The sequence below is a fragment of the Equus caballus genome, chromosome 2 (genome assembly GCF_041296265.1).
Source record: "Equus caballus isolate H_3958 breed thoroughbred chromosome 2, TB-T2T, whole genome shotgun sequence".
Classification (NCBI taxonomy): Eukaryota; Metazoa; Chordata; class Mammalia; order Perissodactyla; family Equidae; genus Equus; species Equus caballus.
This window is the reverse complement of record NC_091685.1, coordinates 74,987,019-75,001,146: the sequence shown is the minus strand read 5'-3', so window position 1 is coordinate 75,001,146 and position 14,128 is coordinate 74,987,019. Positions and strand designations below refer to the sequence as shown.

At 36.6% G+C, this 14,128-nt stretch overlaps 1 protein-coding gene across 10 annotated transcripts in view; it reads left to right on the top strand.

The window, feature by feature from the left end:
* Window positions 1-14,128, top strand: part of TLL1 (tolloid like 1) — a 192,925-nt gene that overhangs the window by 164,618 nt on the left and 14,179 nt on the right. For all 10 annotated transcript variants that reach the window (XM_001499433.7, XM_070257252.1, XM_023636343.2 and 7 more), the window contains 2 exons: window positions 1,296-1,421; window positions 3,997-4,124. In XM_001499433.7, the coding sequence (XP_001499483.1) occupies window positions 1,296-1,421; window positions 3,997-4,124 (254 nt within the window). The remainder of the gene's footprint in view (window positions 1-1,295; window positions 1,422-3,996; window positions 4,125-14,128) is intronic.

The window sequence follows — 14,128 nt, the reverse complement described above, 5'->3', positions numbered from 1 at the left end:
ACATAAATCACAGATATATTGATTCAGATATATTCCTTAGCCCTTCGGGACTGCCTGTATGTGTTTGGGATATTCTGATATTGCCAATGCTTGAATATATCCCAGGAGCTTGTGTGTGTTATGTCATATAATCACTCTCCAAAAGGGGAAAAATAGATGGATCCTTAAACATTGCTATTAGATCCTTTGATAAAAATGTCTTTCCTAAACCCATCTCCATAGAGTAATATTGATTTAATAAGAAAGCAAAAATAGCATTTGCTATTAGTGTGCCTCCACCAGCTCACAAATTCTCACTAGAAAAATCTGTTGACAGTGTAAATTTTAAATTCAGCCTCACCTCTGATATGACTGTCATGTGTCCTTTTTCTTCTCTCTGCTGTGGGAGTGATGAAAGTCTGAGTGAGGTGTCATCATACATGTGTGTCAGGAGCAATCTGCCAGTTTTGACTTTAATGGACGAGCCAGCCATGGAATGACAAGCTGAGTAATATAATACGGTGGCTGATGCCTCTCACTGGATTGACTGCCTGCTAATCTAGTTTGGCTTTTTCCCCTGTTCTGAGTTTGTTGGCTATTTCTTAAAGCTCTTATTTCCTATTCTAATCTTTACTTCTAGCACACTCAAAGCCCTTTGAGGGAATTACTTAGTAATAACTGGTCTGCGGGAGTAGATTTAAGTTACATAAATTAAGTTTCTTCTTTAGGATAGTCTAACGATTCCTTTTTCTGTCTTGGAATATTATGAAATCTCCAGATTCGTTATGCTAAGCATAACTGCAAAGTTAATGAAAAAAATCCACTACAGTAGTTATACTGAGTGATTTTTTTTAAAGTGATTACATATAAATCTTAGAACCTTGTTTAGCCTCTGTCTATATACCATGGTTGATATACTGAAGGATTTCCATTTCTCTCATTTATTCAAACTACTCACAATTTTAAGTTTATTTTTTAAAAATCAGCCATAAGTGTTTAGGATTAGTTGGACGAAGATTCATTCATTTCCTTTCTCCTACTCAAAACTCCTACTCCCGCATAGGAGTGAAAGAGAACTGTGTCATCCTAGCACAAATTGTTTTAGAAACTCAGTTCATGGTACAAGGCTCCAAGCTAAACAAGGAATGGGTAGAACTAAGACACTATCAATTTTTTCTCTGTTTTTTATGCTGGGAACAGGAAAAGCTGTGACTTAGTTTACCCTTTGCCAGTGTTAACCACGACTAAATGACTCTCCTGTGATGTTTTTTGTTTTTAAAGCTACTTGCTAACCTATGGGGGTATCTCTTTGCTAGACAAAGACGAGTGCTCTAAGGATAACGGCGGCTGTCAACACGAGTGTGTCAACACAATGGGAAGCTACGTGTGTCAGTGCCGTAATGGATTTGTGCTGCATGAAAATAAACATGACTGCAAGGAAGGTATGAGGGGAGTGTTCTTTTCTCGACAATGTTTAGAGTTTCGTGAAGTTTGGGTAAAGCACTGCTTCCAGGTAGAGTTAATCATATCAATGAGTGATATCATTGTTGACTATTCAAATGTCAAAAAAAAATATATGCAGTGTTTAAAGATCCAAGGCATACCATTGGAAACCTCATATTACCTAAAGGTTCTGCACTTCACACATGGGTGGCATTAGAATAACTTTGTATAACAGACATAGAAGCTGCTATGATGCCATCTGGCAACCAGAAAAGCACTACATTATCACCAGGTCTTTATAGAACAGACCTTATAGCGGTCTCCATATTTAAACTTAACTTCTGCTAAATGCTTTGCATTTGGTTTAATTTCCCTCCCCAAAATATCTCATATATGTGCTATATGAGTGATGCCACTTTAAATACCAGGAGTATCAACTCAAATGCCTACCAGAGGGAAGACATTTGAAAGTGGCAGATACTGTGCCACTTAAAGTTTCAAGTCATGGTTTGGGCCAAGATAAAAGCATACTAGTAGCACAATAGTAGCCTACCAGTTCTTGGCCCCAAAGCCTTACAATACGCCAAGATTTTATTTAAAAAATTATCTTAATCTCCTTAGCCAGTATAAGCTAGATGGGAACAAGAAATAGTTATTCAGTTCTGTCTTCTTCCTTTGAGGGTCTGATCTTGAATTTTCTACTTAACTTGGATTTATGCCTATTTTGAAAGAATTACTAAGGCATATTTTGTAACTTTAGTCATTAGCACATGCGTATTGGTAAGTACTTGCCTAGAACCACAATTAGATAGCAACTCTTTGTATGCATATTCAAATAGTACAGAATGTCATGAATTGACCCTTGTTTCATTATGTTCTATTCAAATATGGTCACGTCTCAGGATTGTTTTCTCCTTTTTTCACTGAGCTAATGACATAGCCCAGAATCATATGCAAGCAGGATTTTTTTCTTTACTTACTTTCATGTTTGAGCATAAACTCATGAGGATTCTGATATTTGTAACTTGGTGTTCTATTAAATCAACAGGCTGGGGAATAGGCCCAGTTATTTTGCAAATATGGAAAGAATTCAGAGAAAAAAAGAGACAACTTTTGCAGAGTATGCATGTAGCTCATGGCTCAGATGTAGCAAATCAATTTAGATATCCTAAGTCTCTGTTCACTTCAGTGAATATTTTCAAGAAAGGATTTTATAGGAAACTTCCTTTTAGGCAGAACTATATCCAGGTACCCCTAATAAAGTTCATTTTGCTGCTAGCAAAGGGGTTGGATTCTCTTTTACCTTTGTTATCCATAGGGGCACTTTCTACAGTTTAGCAGCGAGCTTCTTGGCTGTCTCATAGGCTTTTTGCCAGATCCTGGAGGCTCCACATTTCATTTGGCAAAGCAAGGACAGAGATAATGGAATTTAGAAAACCCTTGTCGAGACAGGATCTGTTTAAGGCTGTTGCTGTGCTACACGATCCTATATTGTTTGAAAGGAGCTAAATTTCATCTCTTTTAGTATTCCTCTATTACAAATCCAAATCTTGCTGCAGAAACTTCAACAATTAAGATAAAATCTAGTAGTAGGAATGCAACAACAGTACAATAATGTTGGGCATCTTACCCTCATTGTGCAGCCCCGCAGTGTAATAGGTGTTTAAGTCCATATGATGAAGAATTTTACCCAAAGAGATTTCTTGGAAAATTTGAGAGCCTAATTGTATTTCAGAATGGGATACACAATCCATGACAAATAATTCCCAGTCTAAACCAGGATGTGTAGGGTGCTGCTTCTCACATCACATAGAATTAGCACAGCCTGAGACTATTAAATATTTTTAAAGTTTGACATTAACAATATGGACTGGTCCCCTCTATGACGAAGTTATTTGAATTGTGAAAAACCTAAAAGAAATTTCATGTCAATTGAATGAGATATTCTTTGAAATTAGTTCAGAAGCTATCTCCATGGCTGGTAACTGTTCACTTATTTTGCCCCTTAGTGCTTCATTTTATGTTGATGAAATTAAGGTTAATCTACTTTAGCAGCTAAAAGGATGGTTTAGGTATTCAAGTGTATACTTTAAGGGAGAGAGAAAATGTAAATACATGATTCATACGGTTAATGATGTTAATTAGCTTTAAGTGATGTTTCTGTTAATAAAAAAATGATTTGAAAATGGCATAGTCCATTGATTTTTGTTTGTGGCATTGCATTTAATATTTTGCACATAGCAAGTGTTGATATCCTTGATTGTCAATATATGTTGCTCTTTTAAAATCTGAGCTTACAGATCCAGCAGTTTGAAGTAGTTCATTTTCTTTTAGGCATTTATATAATTCATTGTAAACACTTAATTTCATGTGAGCAAGAAAACAAACATCGCCTGATTATGCTCAGCAACATGTTTGCCAAAGCAGATGAATATGATAACAGAGACCAGAGTGATGATTAGTTAGTATTCAGGAAAATCTTTCAGCATGATAGCGGGTAAATAGACTGCTTTCTTGCTGGCACAATCCTCGGCTAGATTTCCACACTGATTGATATTATCGTTACTGGCACAGCTGAGTGTGAACAGAAGATTCACAGTCCAAGTGGCTTCATCACCAGTCCCAACTGGCCAGACAAGTACCCAAGCAGGAAGGAATGCACATGGGAAATCAGTGCCACTCCTGGCCATCGAGTCAAATTAGTAAGTGAGCACATCTTTCTTCTTTCTATTAAGCTGACTGCCCATGTCTTTCATGGCTCACACATGGAAATAAAATGGATGTTTATTGAATTGAATTGAATTGAATTGAATTAGTAGGCAGATGAAAATATTTTCTTTCTTGTGCTTTCCTACTAACACTAAATAAATCCAATTTCCTAGATCAAGGTGATGGTAATGGTAGCCGTGTAGTCTTGTATCGTGTTCTTATCCTGGATGCTTTAAAAGGTGTTACCAAAGTTACTGCAAAACAGTAGGCTCTACTTCCTACTTTATTCTTGGAAATGATGTTTCCAAATGGAGAAAATAAATAACGGAACAAAATTTATCAGAAATTCAGCAATAAAGCAATTAAATAAGTATTTAATTAAATATAGTATAGCAAATTCTACTGTTGTGTCAATTCTATATGCCTCATATCCAAAACATATATATTTCTATACTAAAATGAATTTTGTCCTGTGGTTTGTGGAATATTATTTTTGCATAATATAATTTCTCTCTTTAGATGGATACTGATATCCTTAGACTTCTCCCAAATTCAAATATGAATATAACGTTTGTCCTCTTTCCTGTGTTCTTTGTGTCTTGCATTCTGTCCTGGTCATCTGATAGTATATATTAAATTCCATTATAGGATACAGAATACTTGAAGAGGAGAATTTAAAGAAAGAAAGTCATAGGAATGTAGAAATTTTAACAATTTTCTGCTATATCCTGTTGTCAGAAGCAGAAGGGAATGCCAGCTAGCAAGGCCCAGGATAGTCTAGTGGCACCATAGTAAAGGACAAGAAATTGCCTTAAAAATGAGGCTACCAGTCTATGGTAGTTTACGGGACCAGTCTAGCCATAAAGTTAACTTTAAAATTCTGTTCAAACCTTTCCCTTCAGGGATTCTTTTTTTTTTTGCCCAATAAAGAGGCCTTATTCATATGCAGCATTATAATAAAATTAGAGGCAGTCATCAAGACATTCATATTCCTCTTATGAGTTCCTTCCAATCACCACATTTGTAAAATATCAGTCAATGACTTTCCAAACAGAGAATCAGTTCATTTGAGCCACTCTTTGGAAGGATGCTAGATGCTAAGATGACAGCACTGTAGGTACTTGATTGCTTCCCAGTCCTGTCCAAGGTCCTGATTGAGAGGATCATTATCTGAAGCTTATGCACTGAGATATAGAGGCAGACTTCTTTTCAGCAGAGCAGTCAGCTAACGGAGTTGGGAAAATGGATTTTCCTAAAGACATTCTTTTGTGTGTGTGCAGATTCAAACTTTGGTATCATATCCTGTCTCTCTGAAGAATTTCCTTTTATATTTTGTGTAGAGTAAATCTGTGCACTATCACTTTTTAAAGATATTTTCATTGGCTATAGAATTCTAGGATGAAAATTTTATTTTCCTGTCAGCGCTTTAAACATCTGCCACCATTATTTTCTGGCTTTCATAGTTTCTAATAAGTCTGTTGTAAATCTTAGTTTTAGTCCTGTGGAAGCAATGATTCTGTTTTCATATGGCTGCATTCAACATTTTTATTTTATCAGTGATTTGAATATAATGTACTAAGTGTGTGTGTGTGTGCACGTGTGTATGTCTGTTTAGTACTTTATTATTCTTGGAAGTCCCTGAATTTCTTGCATCTGTATTGTGGTAACTGTCATGAATTTTTGAAAATTCTTGACCATTATTTCTTCACAAAATTCTTCTATACTATTGTCTCACTTCTCCTGGGATTCAAATCATATGTGTACTAGATTGTGTTATATTATCCCATAACTCTTGGATGCTCTGTCACTTTTTGTCACTCTTCGAATTTAAGTTTGAGTAACTTCTTTGGACTTATCTTCAAGTTTAGTAATTGTTTTTTCAGCTGTTTTGAGTCTACCAATGAACTTGTTAAAGGCATTCTTTTGCTTTTCTTATCATGTTTTTTATTTCTAGCTTTTCCATTCGACTCGTTATTGTAGTTCCCATTTGTATTAGTTCGCTCAGGCTGCCATAACAGAATACCACAAACTGAGTGGCAAAAACAACAAAAATGTATTTTCTCACAGTTCTGGAGGCTACAAGTCCAAGATCAAGAAGTCAGAGTTGGTGTCTGGGGAGGCCTCTTCTCCTGGCTTGTAGATGGCTGCTTCATTGCTGTGTCCTCACATGACCTTTCCTCTGTGTCCCTGGAAAGAGAGAGAGTGCTGATGTCTCTTCATCTTCTTAGAAGGACACTAGCCCTGTGAGATTAGGGCCTCACCCTTGTGATCTCATTTACCTTAATTACCTCCCTAAAGGACCTGTCTGCAAATGTAGTCACATTGAGGGTTAGGGCTTCAATATCTGGATTTAAGGAGGACACAATTCAGTCCATAACACCATCTGTCTGTTGAAATTTCCCACCTGCTCTTGCATGTTTTCTGTATTTTCACTAGACTCTTTAACCAATTAATCATAGTTACTTTAAAATTCCATTTGATAGTTTAAACATAGGGGTTGTGTTTAAATCTATTCTGTTGATTATTTTCTCTCTTAACACCAGGTTGTTTTTTCCTTGCTTTTTTATGTGTCATGTAATTTTTGATTAAATACCAAACATTGTGTGTATAAATGTAGAGACTTTATGTCTGGGAGTGGACACATCTCTTCTGTTAGGCTGTTGGTGTAGGTGTGTGTGTGGCAGAGGGTGTCGTTGAGCAAACCCAGTCAGTAGTTAAGTTGCATTTGGGTTTTCTCATTTCTATGATTAGCTTTAGCACACCATTGGCTTCAAATTCTTTTTTCTTAGATTGGAGGCTGGGATTTCAGAGGCATTTTCTCGATGTTTCTCCTTCATTTTTAGGTTCCTCGTTCATCTCCACCATGAGTTTTGTCCCTCCCCGCACTTTTTTCTCTCCCTCAGTGGTAGACTGCAAATGCTTGTTCTTAGTGCATGCTTGTCTGGTGGTGAGGGCAAGGAGCTCTCTATTGTTTTAGTACAACCTCCACCTTAGACAGGCTCTGTGTGTTGTGTTTAGATCTTAGAGGTTGCCTTTCTCCATGATCCTGCCTCTTCTCTCTGTGGCAGCCAAACTCCATCTTACAGCTTTGTTTGGTCTTCCACAGGAGAGTTTCTTTTCCTTCTCCCAGTTGTAGAAGATCTCTAGTGTTAGTAGTACAGAATCCTATGTCCAGGACGTTCCCAAGGGTAGAAGTGATTTTTTTTAACCTTTCCACTGGCTACAGTTGGTCTGTACCTTTGTCCTAGTGGTGACAGGGTTTTCTGCTCCTCCCCAGAGGCTTAAGGCTTTGTTTTCCAGAGAAGGGTTGCAGCAGGGCTTCATGCTTTTCTCACAGCCGCGACCACTTCCCCCCTCCAAGACTTCAACACTAAGAAAGGCACTTGAGCATCTCCTGCTCTGCCCACAATATTTCTCATGAGCAGGAGATTGAGGTCCAAGGAGAAGAGTCTGTGAGTAGGTGCAAACTCCCCCTGTGGCTGCAGCTGCCAGGAATTCTATACTCTTACCCTAGTCCATACCTGACCTTCACCAATCCATCAAAAATTAAAGCTGAATGCTTCTTACTTAGTTGTATGGCACCCAGCATCTCTTCCTCCTGTAGTCACTGTTGAGCAGGTGCTTGTGTCTCATCTCTCCTTTGAGGGACCTGAGATTCAGTGGATTTGATAACTGCTTGGTTGACTAGGGACTTCAGCTCTTTGATGTGTTCAGCGAGGTTGTGATTTTTTTCAGTTTACATGGATTTTTCTTTTTAGGGTAGAAGCGACACTAGTTCCAGCTTTCTATGTCCAAGGGGAAATAGAACTCCTGATATACCTCAATTTGAAAAATGGCAATACGTTATTTGTTCTTAATTATATACCTTTCAGCTTATTGAACACCCCTTTCAATTCTAGGACAATCTGTTCCTTCACAAATTTCAGACTTCATTTTTCATGCAAATATTCCACTTGAGGATCAGGGAATAAAGCATGTCTGTTCAACAGTGGTCATATTTACTGGTATCCTAAGAAAGTATTTTCTAAAGGAAAATGAGAGCTTTAATGCAAATTTTGATCTTTGTTTTAATATTTGATTTTTTGATCTTTGTCGAAGTAGCTACAGTCTAAGCCAAGTTTTCTCAAATATTAGCATTTATCAGAATTACCTGGAATACTTGTGAAAATACATATTTTTTTCCACTCCAAAGTTTCTGAATCAGAGCAGAATACTGATTCCACTCTCATATCCCATTAATCATGTTCATATGAAACCTAACTCTCAATATCACTTGAAGAATCAGGATCAGTAGCAAGTGTGTCACAACAGATCAGCTACCAAATTCACATGATATTTTAGTTCCATATTTTTTAACTCTTACTATTTTGATATTGTTGCTTATGTTCACTATGATTGTCTTCCTGCTTATAATATAACTGTTAACTAATCTTATCAACTTTAAAATTGTAATCACTATCAATTGCAGATATCAGCCAATGGACACTTGGCCAATGCTGTTTACTATACCAGTTCAAACTATTCAGTCACCTACCTATGTCACCTACCTTTGACATTTATTATAAAGGAGATTTCATCAAGACGATACATTGATTAAAATAAATGCATTTTGCTTGGTTTCTTTAGGAGCCTTAATTTTCATGTAAGAACTTGAGCCCAAACTGAATTTAGAAAATGGATTCCAAGGAAACTTGGAAAATTATGAATTCTTAATCCCCTTAGGCCAAGAGCTTCTGATAGATACTTAGTTACAAGCTAGTCTCTTAATGGGCCGGGGCAAAGAGGAAAGGCAAGGAAAACATTTGGTGTTCCTGTGCACACCATGAAACTTTCTTGACAACTGATAGATTGTTACTCCTCCTACCATAGGCTGTATGGAAAAATAAGGAAACATTTATAAATGTTTTACCTATTCATATAGAACCAAGAAGAGGAAATTGTCCCTGAAGACATTTTCATGAGATATAAAAAAAACAAACCCACCTTGTTTATGAATTTTGAAAGGCTTACTGTTCTTTCTAATCTAAATATTCCTTTAATTTGTTACAGGTTGTGTTGTGTGACATGCAAGTAGTGGCTTGGAGTGATAAGCAAGCCTTCTTTCACTATGTCTGAGATAACTATTATTTTAGTTAATTGGTTTAACACTACAAATATTAAGGTTATTTAGATAATCTTGCAATTACAGACTAAGAGGAATTACAATAAAATTCAGTGTCTTTTGTGAGATACCAGCATTCTTGTACATAGTATTTATTTACCATAATTATAGTCAGTTCACAGTGTGAATATCTATATCTAATGTATATTACTGAACAATAATGTAAGGCCTGAACTATCAATATTGTTCAGTTTATTACAGATGTACAGAAATTGAAGACTTTTGGCATTATAATGCAGTTATTCTCTTTTATGCACTATTCTAGTTATGTATGGCTTCATAATAAACTAAACCAAAATCTCATGGCTCAAAACAAGCACCATTTTATTATATCCCATGGTTTGAGGAGAAAGGAGTCATGATTTGAGTAGTCCTTTGCTGGCAGTTCTTCTGTTGCCCACGGCATTGATTGAAATCAGCCAGTGATAGTCACCTGGGGAATGTTCTGGTTTGTGTGTCTGTCATGCTGGTGGGGAGGACTCGAAGGCTGATTCAGCTGGAAGAGTCAGAGCACCTACGTGTGACCCTTCTAGCATGGTGGTCTCAGGGGAGCCATACTCTTCACGTGGCAGTTCTGAGTCCCCACAGAGTATTTCAGCATGTCCGAGGGAATGCCTCAGAAGACCCTGCACGTGACCCCTGCATGTTCTGTTGTTAAAGCAAATCACAAAGCCTGGCCAAGATTGAAGGGGAAGAGAATTGAACATCTCTCAATGGGAGGAGTAACAAAGAATATGTAGCCATCTTTAATCCCACACACGCATTTGAATACGCGAGACTGGACATAGTCAGGGAAGTAAAGATAACACAAGTGAGTTATTGCTTATACTCTCCTGACCTAAGTTTGCTCTAGGTAAATTCTGGAATGTGTAGGTAAAATACTATTGGGTTGTAGTATACTACCTAGTACATAAACAGGAAGTATTTAAAGGTGATTTTATTGAGGCCACAGTAAATACCATCCAGTAATATAAAACAGCAGTTTGAATATAATAATGATTTAAATTATGTCTATACTACATAATAAACATACTCATTAATTTTTGTCCTTACATCATGAATTTCCTCTTATAAAGATAAATATGAAGATTAAGTAGAGGTGCATTTATGAGCAAGTGTATTGGTTCTTGAGGATTTTTTTGTATTCTTGCATATACCTTTTCTGATATATGCTCTGATCTTTATAAAACTCAGGATTACTATCTTCATATAAATGTAGTAAGCTAGAGAACTGGGATCCAGAGAGCCTAGGACTGTCCTTTAAAAAATTCTAAAATAGGCACTCTCTCATATGTAATTCTACAAAAAAATATACAGATGTTCTTAAGTTTTCCATTTCTTCAAAGTAGTCTCCAAATAGTAAAATGTAGCTTGACTGGGCACTTCTTGTATCTCACAAAACTGTGCTTGGGCTAAACAGCACTGAGAACTAATGTGTGCATAGTGCCTAACGGTTTCAAAGTGGTATCATGTATATCATCTTAAGTTGATATCATAAATGACGCTTATAGATAAGGAGGCAGTCTTAGGCAGTTTAGGTGACTTGGCAAGTTTATAAAGCTAGTAGGGTCTTAATACATTCAAACTCAGGCATTCAGTCTCTACATTTAATCTTATTTTTTCTTTAGAGCATCCTGCATCAGAGAGGAAATAGATCTATAATTGCTGTAGGTGTATAATCTATAAATGTGTATGTGCACATATATAATAATTTAAATGGAAAACAATCATCTTAGTAGGACAAAGTTAAAAAGAAAACTCAGAGAACTATGGAGGGATTAGGAACATATATTTTAAACCCAAAAAGATTTGAGTCTAGATCTTAGCACTTCTACTTACTAGCCACGTTATCTTGGGAAGGTATCCTTTTAAAGCCTTGATTTCTTCGTCTGGAAATTGGAGTTAATACTCATGAATTTTGTGTGTGTACTAAATGAACTCATATAGATATTTGGCATAGTGCTTATTAAATGCCAATAAACATTGATGTATATGTTATGATGTGTGTATGTATATGTTATGATATCCAAATAGTAATCATAATTATGGTAATGATTAATAATAAAAATCATACACCATTTTATTGAATAACTCAACCATGATCAAGTTTTGGGGTAGCCTTATGAATTTGAAATTCAGTTCTAACAATTGAAAATGTAACTAAGGATTTCTTGTCAGGAAACTTTTCCTTTAAAGGGCCAGATAGTAAACATTATAGATTTTGTAGACTGTGTGATCTCTGTCACAATTTAATTCTGCCGTTTTAGTGTTAAAGCAGCCATAGACAACACACAAATGAATGGATCTAGTTGTGTTCCAATAAAAGTTTAATTATAAAAACAGGCTGCACACCATATTTTCCCTGAGGGATTTAGTTCGTTGATCCAAGCTAAGAAGGTCAGGGGTAGAAGAGTTTGAAATCATGAAGTCCTAAGGGTTTGTGCTCATTTTTCCTAAAAATCGGAGTGAAAACATTTGGCCTTACTTTCTATGGGAGGCAGAATAATACTCTCCACCCCCCGAAGATGCCCATGTCCTAGTCCCCAGAACTTGCGTATATATTACCTTAGCCGGCAAAAGGAACTGTGGTTAAATTAAGGATGTTGAAATGGAGAGATTATTCTGGAATATCTGAGTGGGCTTGATGGTATCACAAGGGTGATTACATAAGAGGAAGGCAGGAGGTCAGAGAGGAGAGAAGATGCTATACTGTTGGCTTGATAAGCGCAGCCTTTAGAAGCTGGGAAAAAGCAAGGAAATAGATTCTCAACCAAGACCTCTAGAAGTAACACAGACCATTTTAGACTGCTGACTTCCACAGATCTAGGACAATAAGTTTGTGTTGCTTTCAGCCACTTAGTTTGTGGTAATTTGCTACAGCAGCAATAGGAAACTAATCCATTTGCTTTGGTTTCAGTGTGTATGTGTGTTTAATTATGAGATGCTGACTGCACGATAATAGCTTTGAAGTAAAAAAACCCTTGGTCAAAAGATACTTGGAAAAAGTCTTCTTACTTGAAAAGGGATAAAGTTCTGAATGAATAAGGAGAAGGATCTATTATTCTTGGCTTCATCCTGTCTTGGTTCTGAGAGACTCAACTGATCATTAAATTTTTGGTACTTTTTTCTTATTTTGAACCACTCTCCATCAAAACCAAAATAAAACAAAACAAACAAACAAAAAGAAAGTTCCAAGTACAGGAACATACAGCAATAAGCTAATGTACTTATGTCATTTTTATTTGATTTATCATATCCTAGAGTTTTGCCAAGTTATATAGATGCAGTTTACAGCTTCATATATGGGATATTTTGAAAACAAAAATACCCACAAGTGTTACATAATTCTCCACCATAAATCCATAAAAACTATATTTGATCGCAGTTATAGAGGACTCATGGGAAAGAAAAGGTCTTTTGAATCAGAAGACTGGGGTTTGTATTCCACTGTGCCATTTTTTCCAGTGGCCTCTAATCCTTCCAATATCTTGTGGGAAACCAAATGACAGTTCTTACCAAAGACAGGAAAAGGCAAAGGATGGCTAGGACTAGGGAGCTCTGAATCTTATCTCACAGCTGCTCGAATTGCATCAGTCTCTTTAATTCTCTTACTTTAAATGGTAAATTTTATTTCCGCATTAAGCTCTATCATTTTATTATCTTGTCCTTTGTGAATATACATAGTGACTCCAAATTTCCTTATCCTTTAACCAGTGCCTGCATTTTCAATAAAACCACCTTTACATATGTTCCTATGAGGGGGCTGCATATGGAAGCCTGGCTGGTGGCCAGCTAGGTAGATTAGGCTTGCTTGGGTGTTCCAGAAACACAGTTATTCTTTCTGCAGCCTAAAATGAGAGTTCAATTTCATTTCTTTTGAATGAGACTCCTTAATCTCTTAGTTTGCGTTGTGGGAAATACATTAGGATTTCTGGCTAGAGCTCACTGTTATTTGCTTTTCTGGTCTTTCTAAAACCTAAATTAGAAACTTTAAAGTCATAGAAATATAATCATGGAATGAGTAAGGTTTAAATGTTTGAATACCAAAATGTCCATAAAGTCTTAGCATAAATGCTTAAGAAAAATATTTAAAAGTCCTAAAAGAGAAGGCAATGTTTCAGCAGAAATCGGAGTTCCTTAAAGGTCCATACATCAGCTTTGCTAGTTGTCCTGTCCTCATTGTGAAGTTGAAGGACTTTTTGGGAACCTAAGTGTCTTCTGTGGGGGTGAGGTGGGAGGGCATATTTCTCTGGTATTGGTTCCTGGTGGCTGGAAATTTTCACATTCTGCATCGTTTAGATATAGAGATTCATGGCTTAGCATGTGTCATAGAATAAAGTAATAAATTGTGTATCTCACTTCACTTTGGGAACTCTAAAAAGTATTTTTAAAGATCTTCTAATTTCCCATAGGGTCTTATAATACCTTTCTATGGCTTAGACATATCTTTTATTGATGCAAAGTCACTATACATGGAGGTCTCTCTATGTGCATGTCTCTATGATATTAAGGGCCAGATTTATGAGATCTCAGCATGTGAGTTAGTCACACTTTTGCCTGTGTGCAGTGGAGCATTTGGCTTAGGCTGACTTCTGGGAAAGACCACCCAATCTTTGCTGTTGACCTAAGAAGCTGCTACCAATTCCAAGAGGAAAATTCATTAATACCTTAATGAATGAGAGTTGTTTGCATTGCTTGAGAATATGTCAGCTACAAAACCTTTGCCTAATTTGACTCTTACAGAGTCAGTCTGCTTCCATTAGTAATTTGATAAAAAGCTGGAGTCAGTTGGCTCCAGACCAGGTGTCAGCCCACCAGCTCAATGCCACTTTGTGT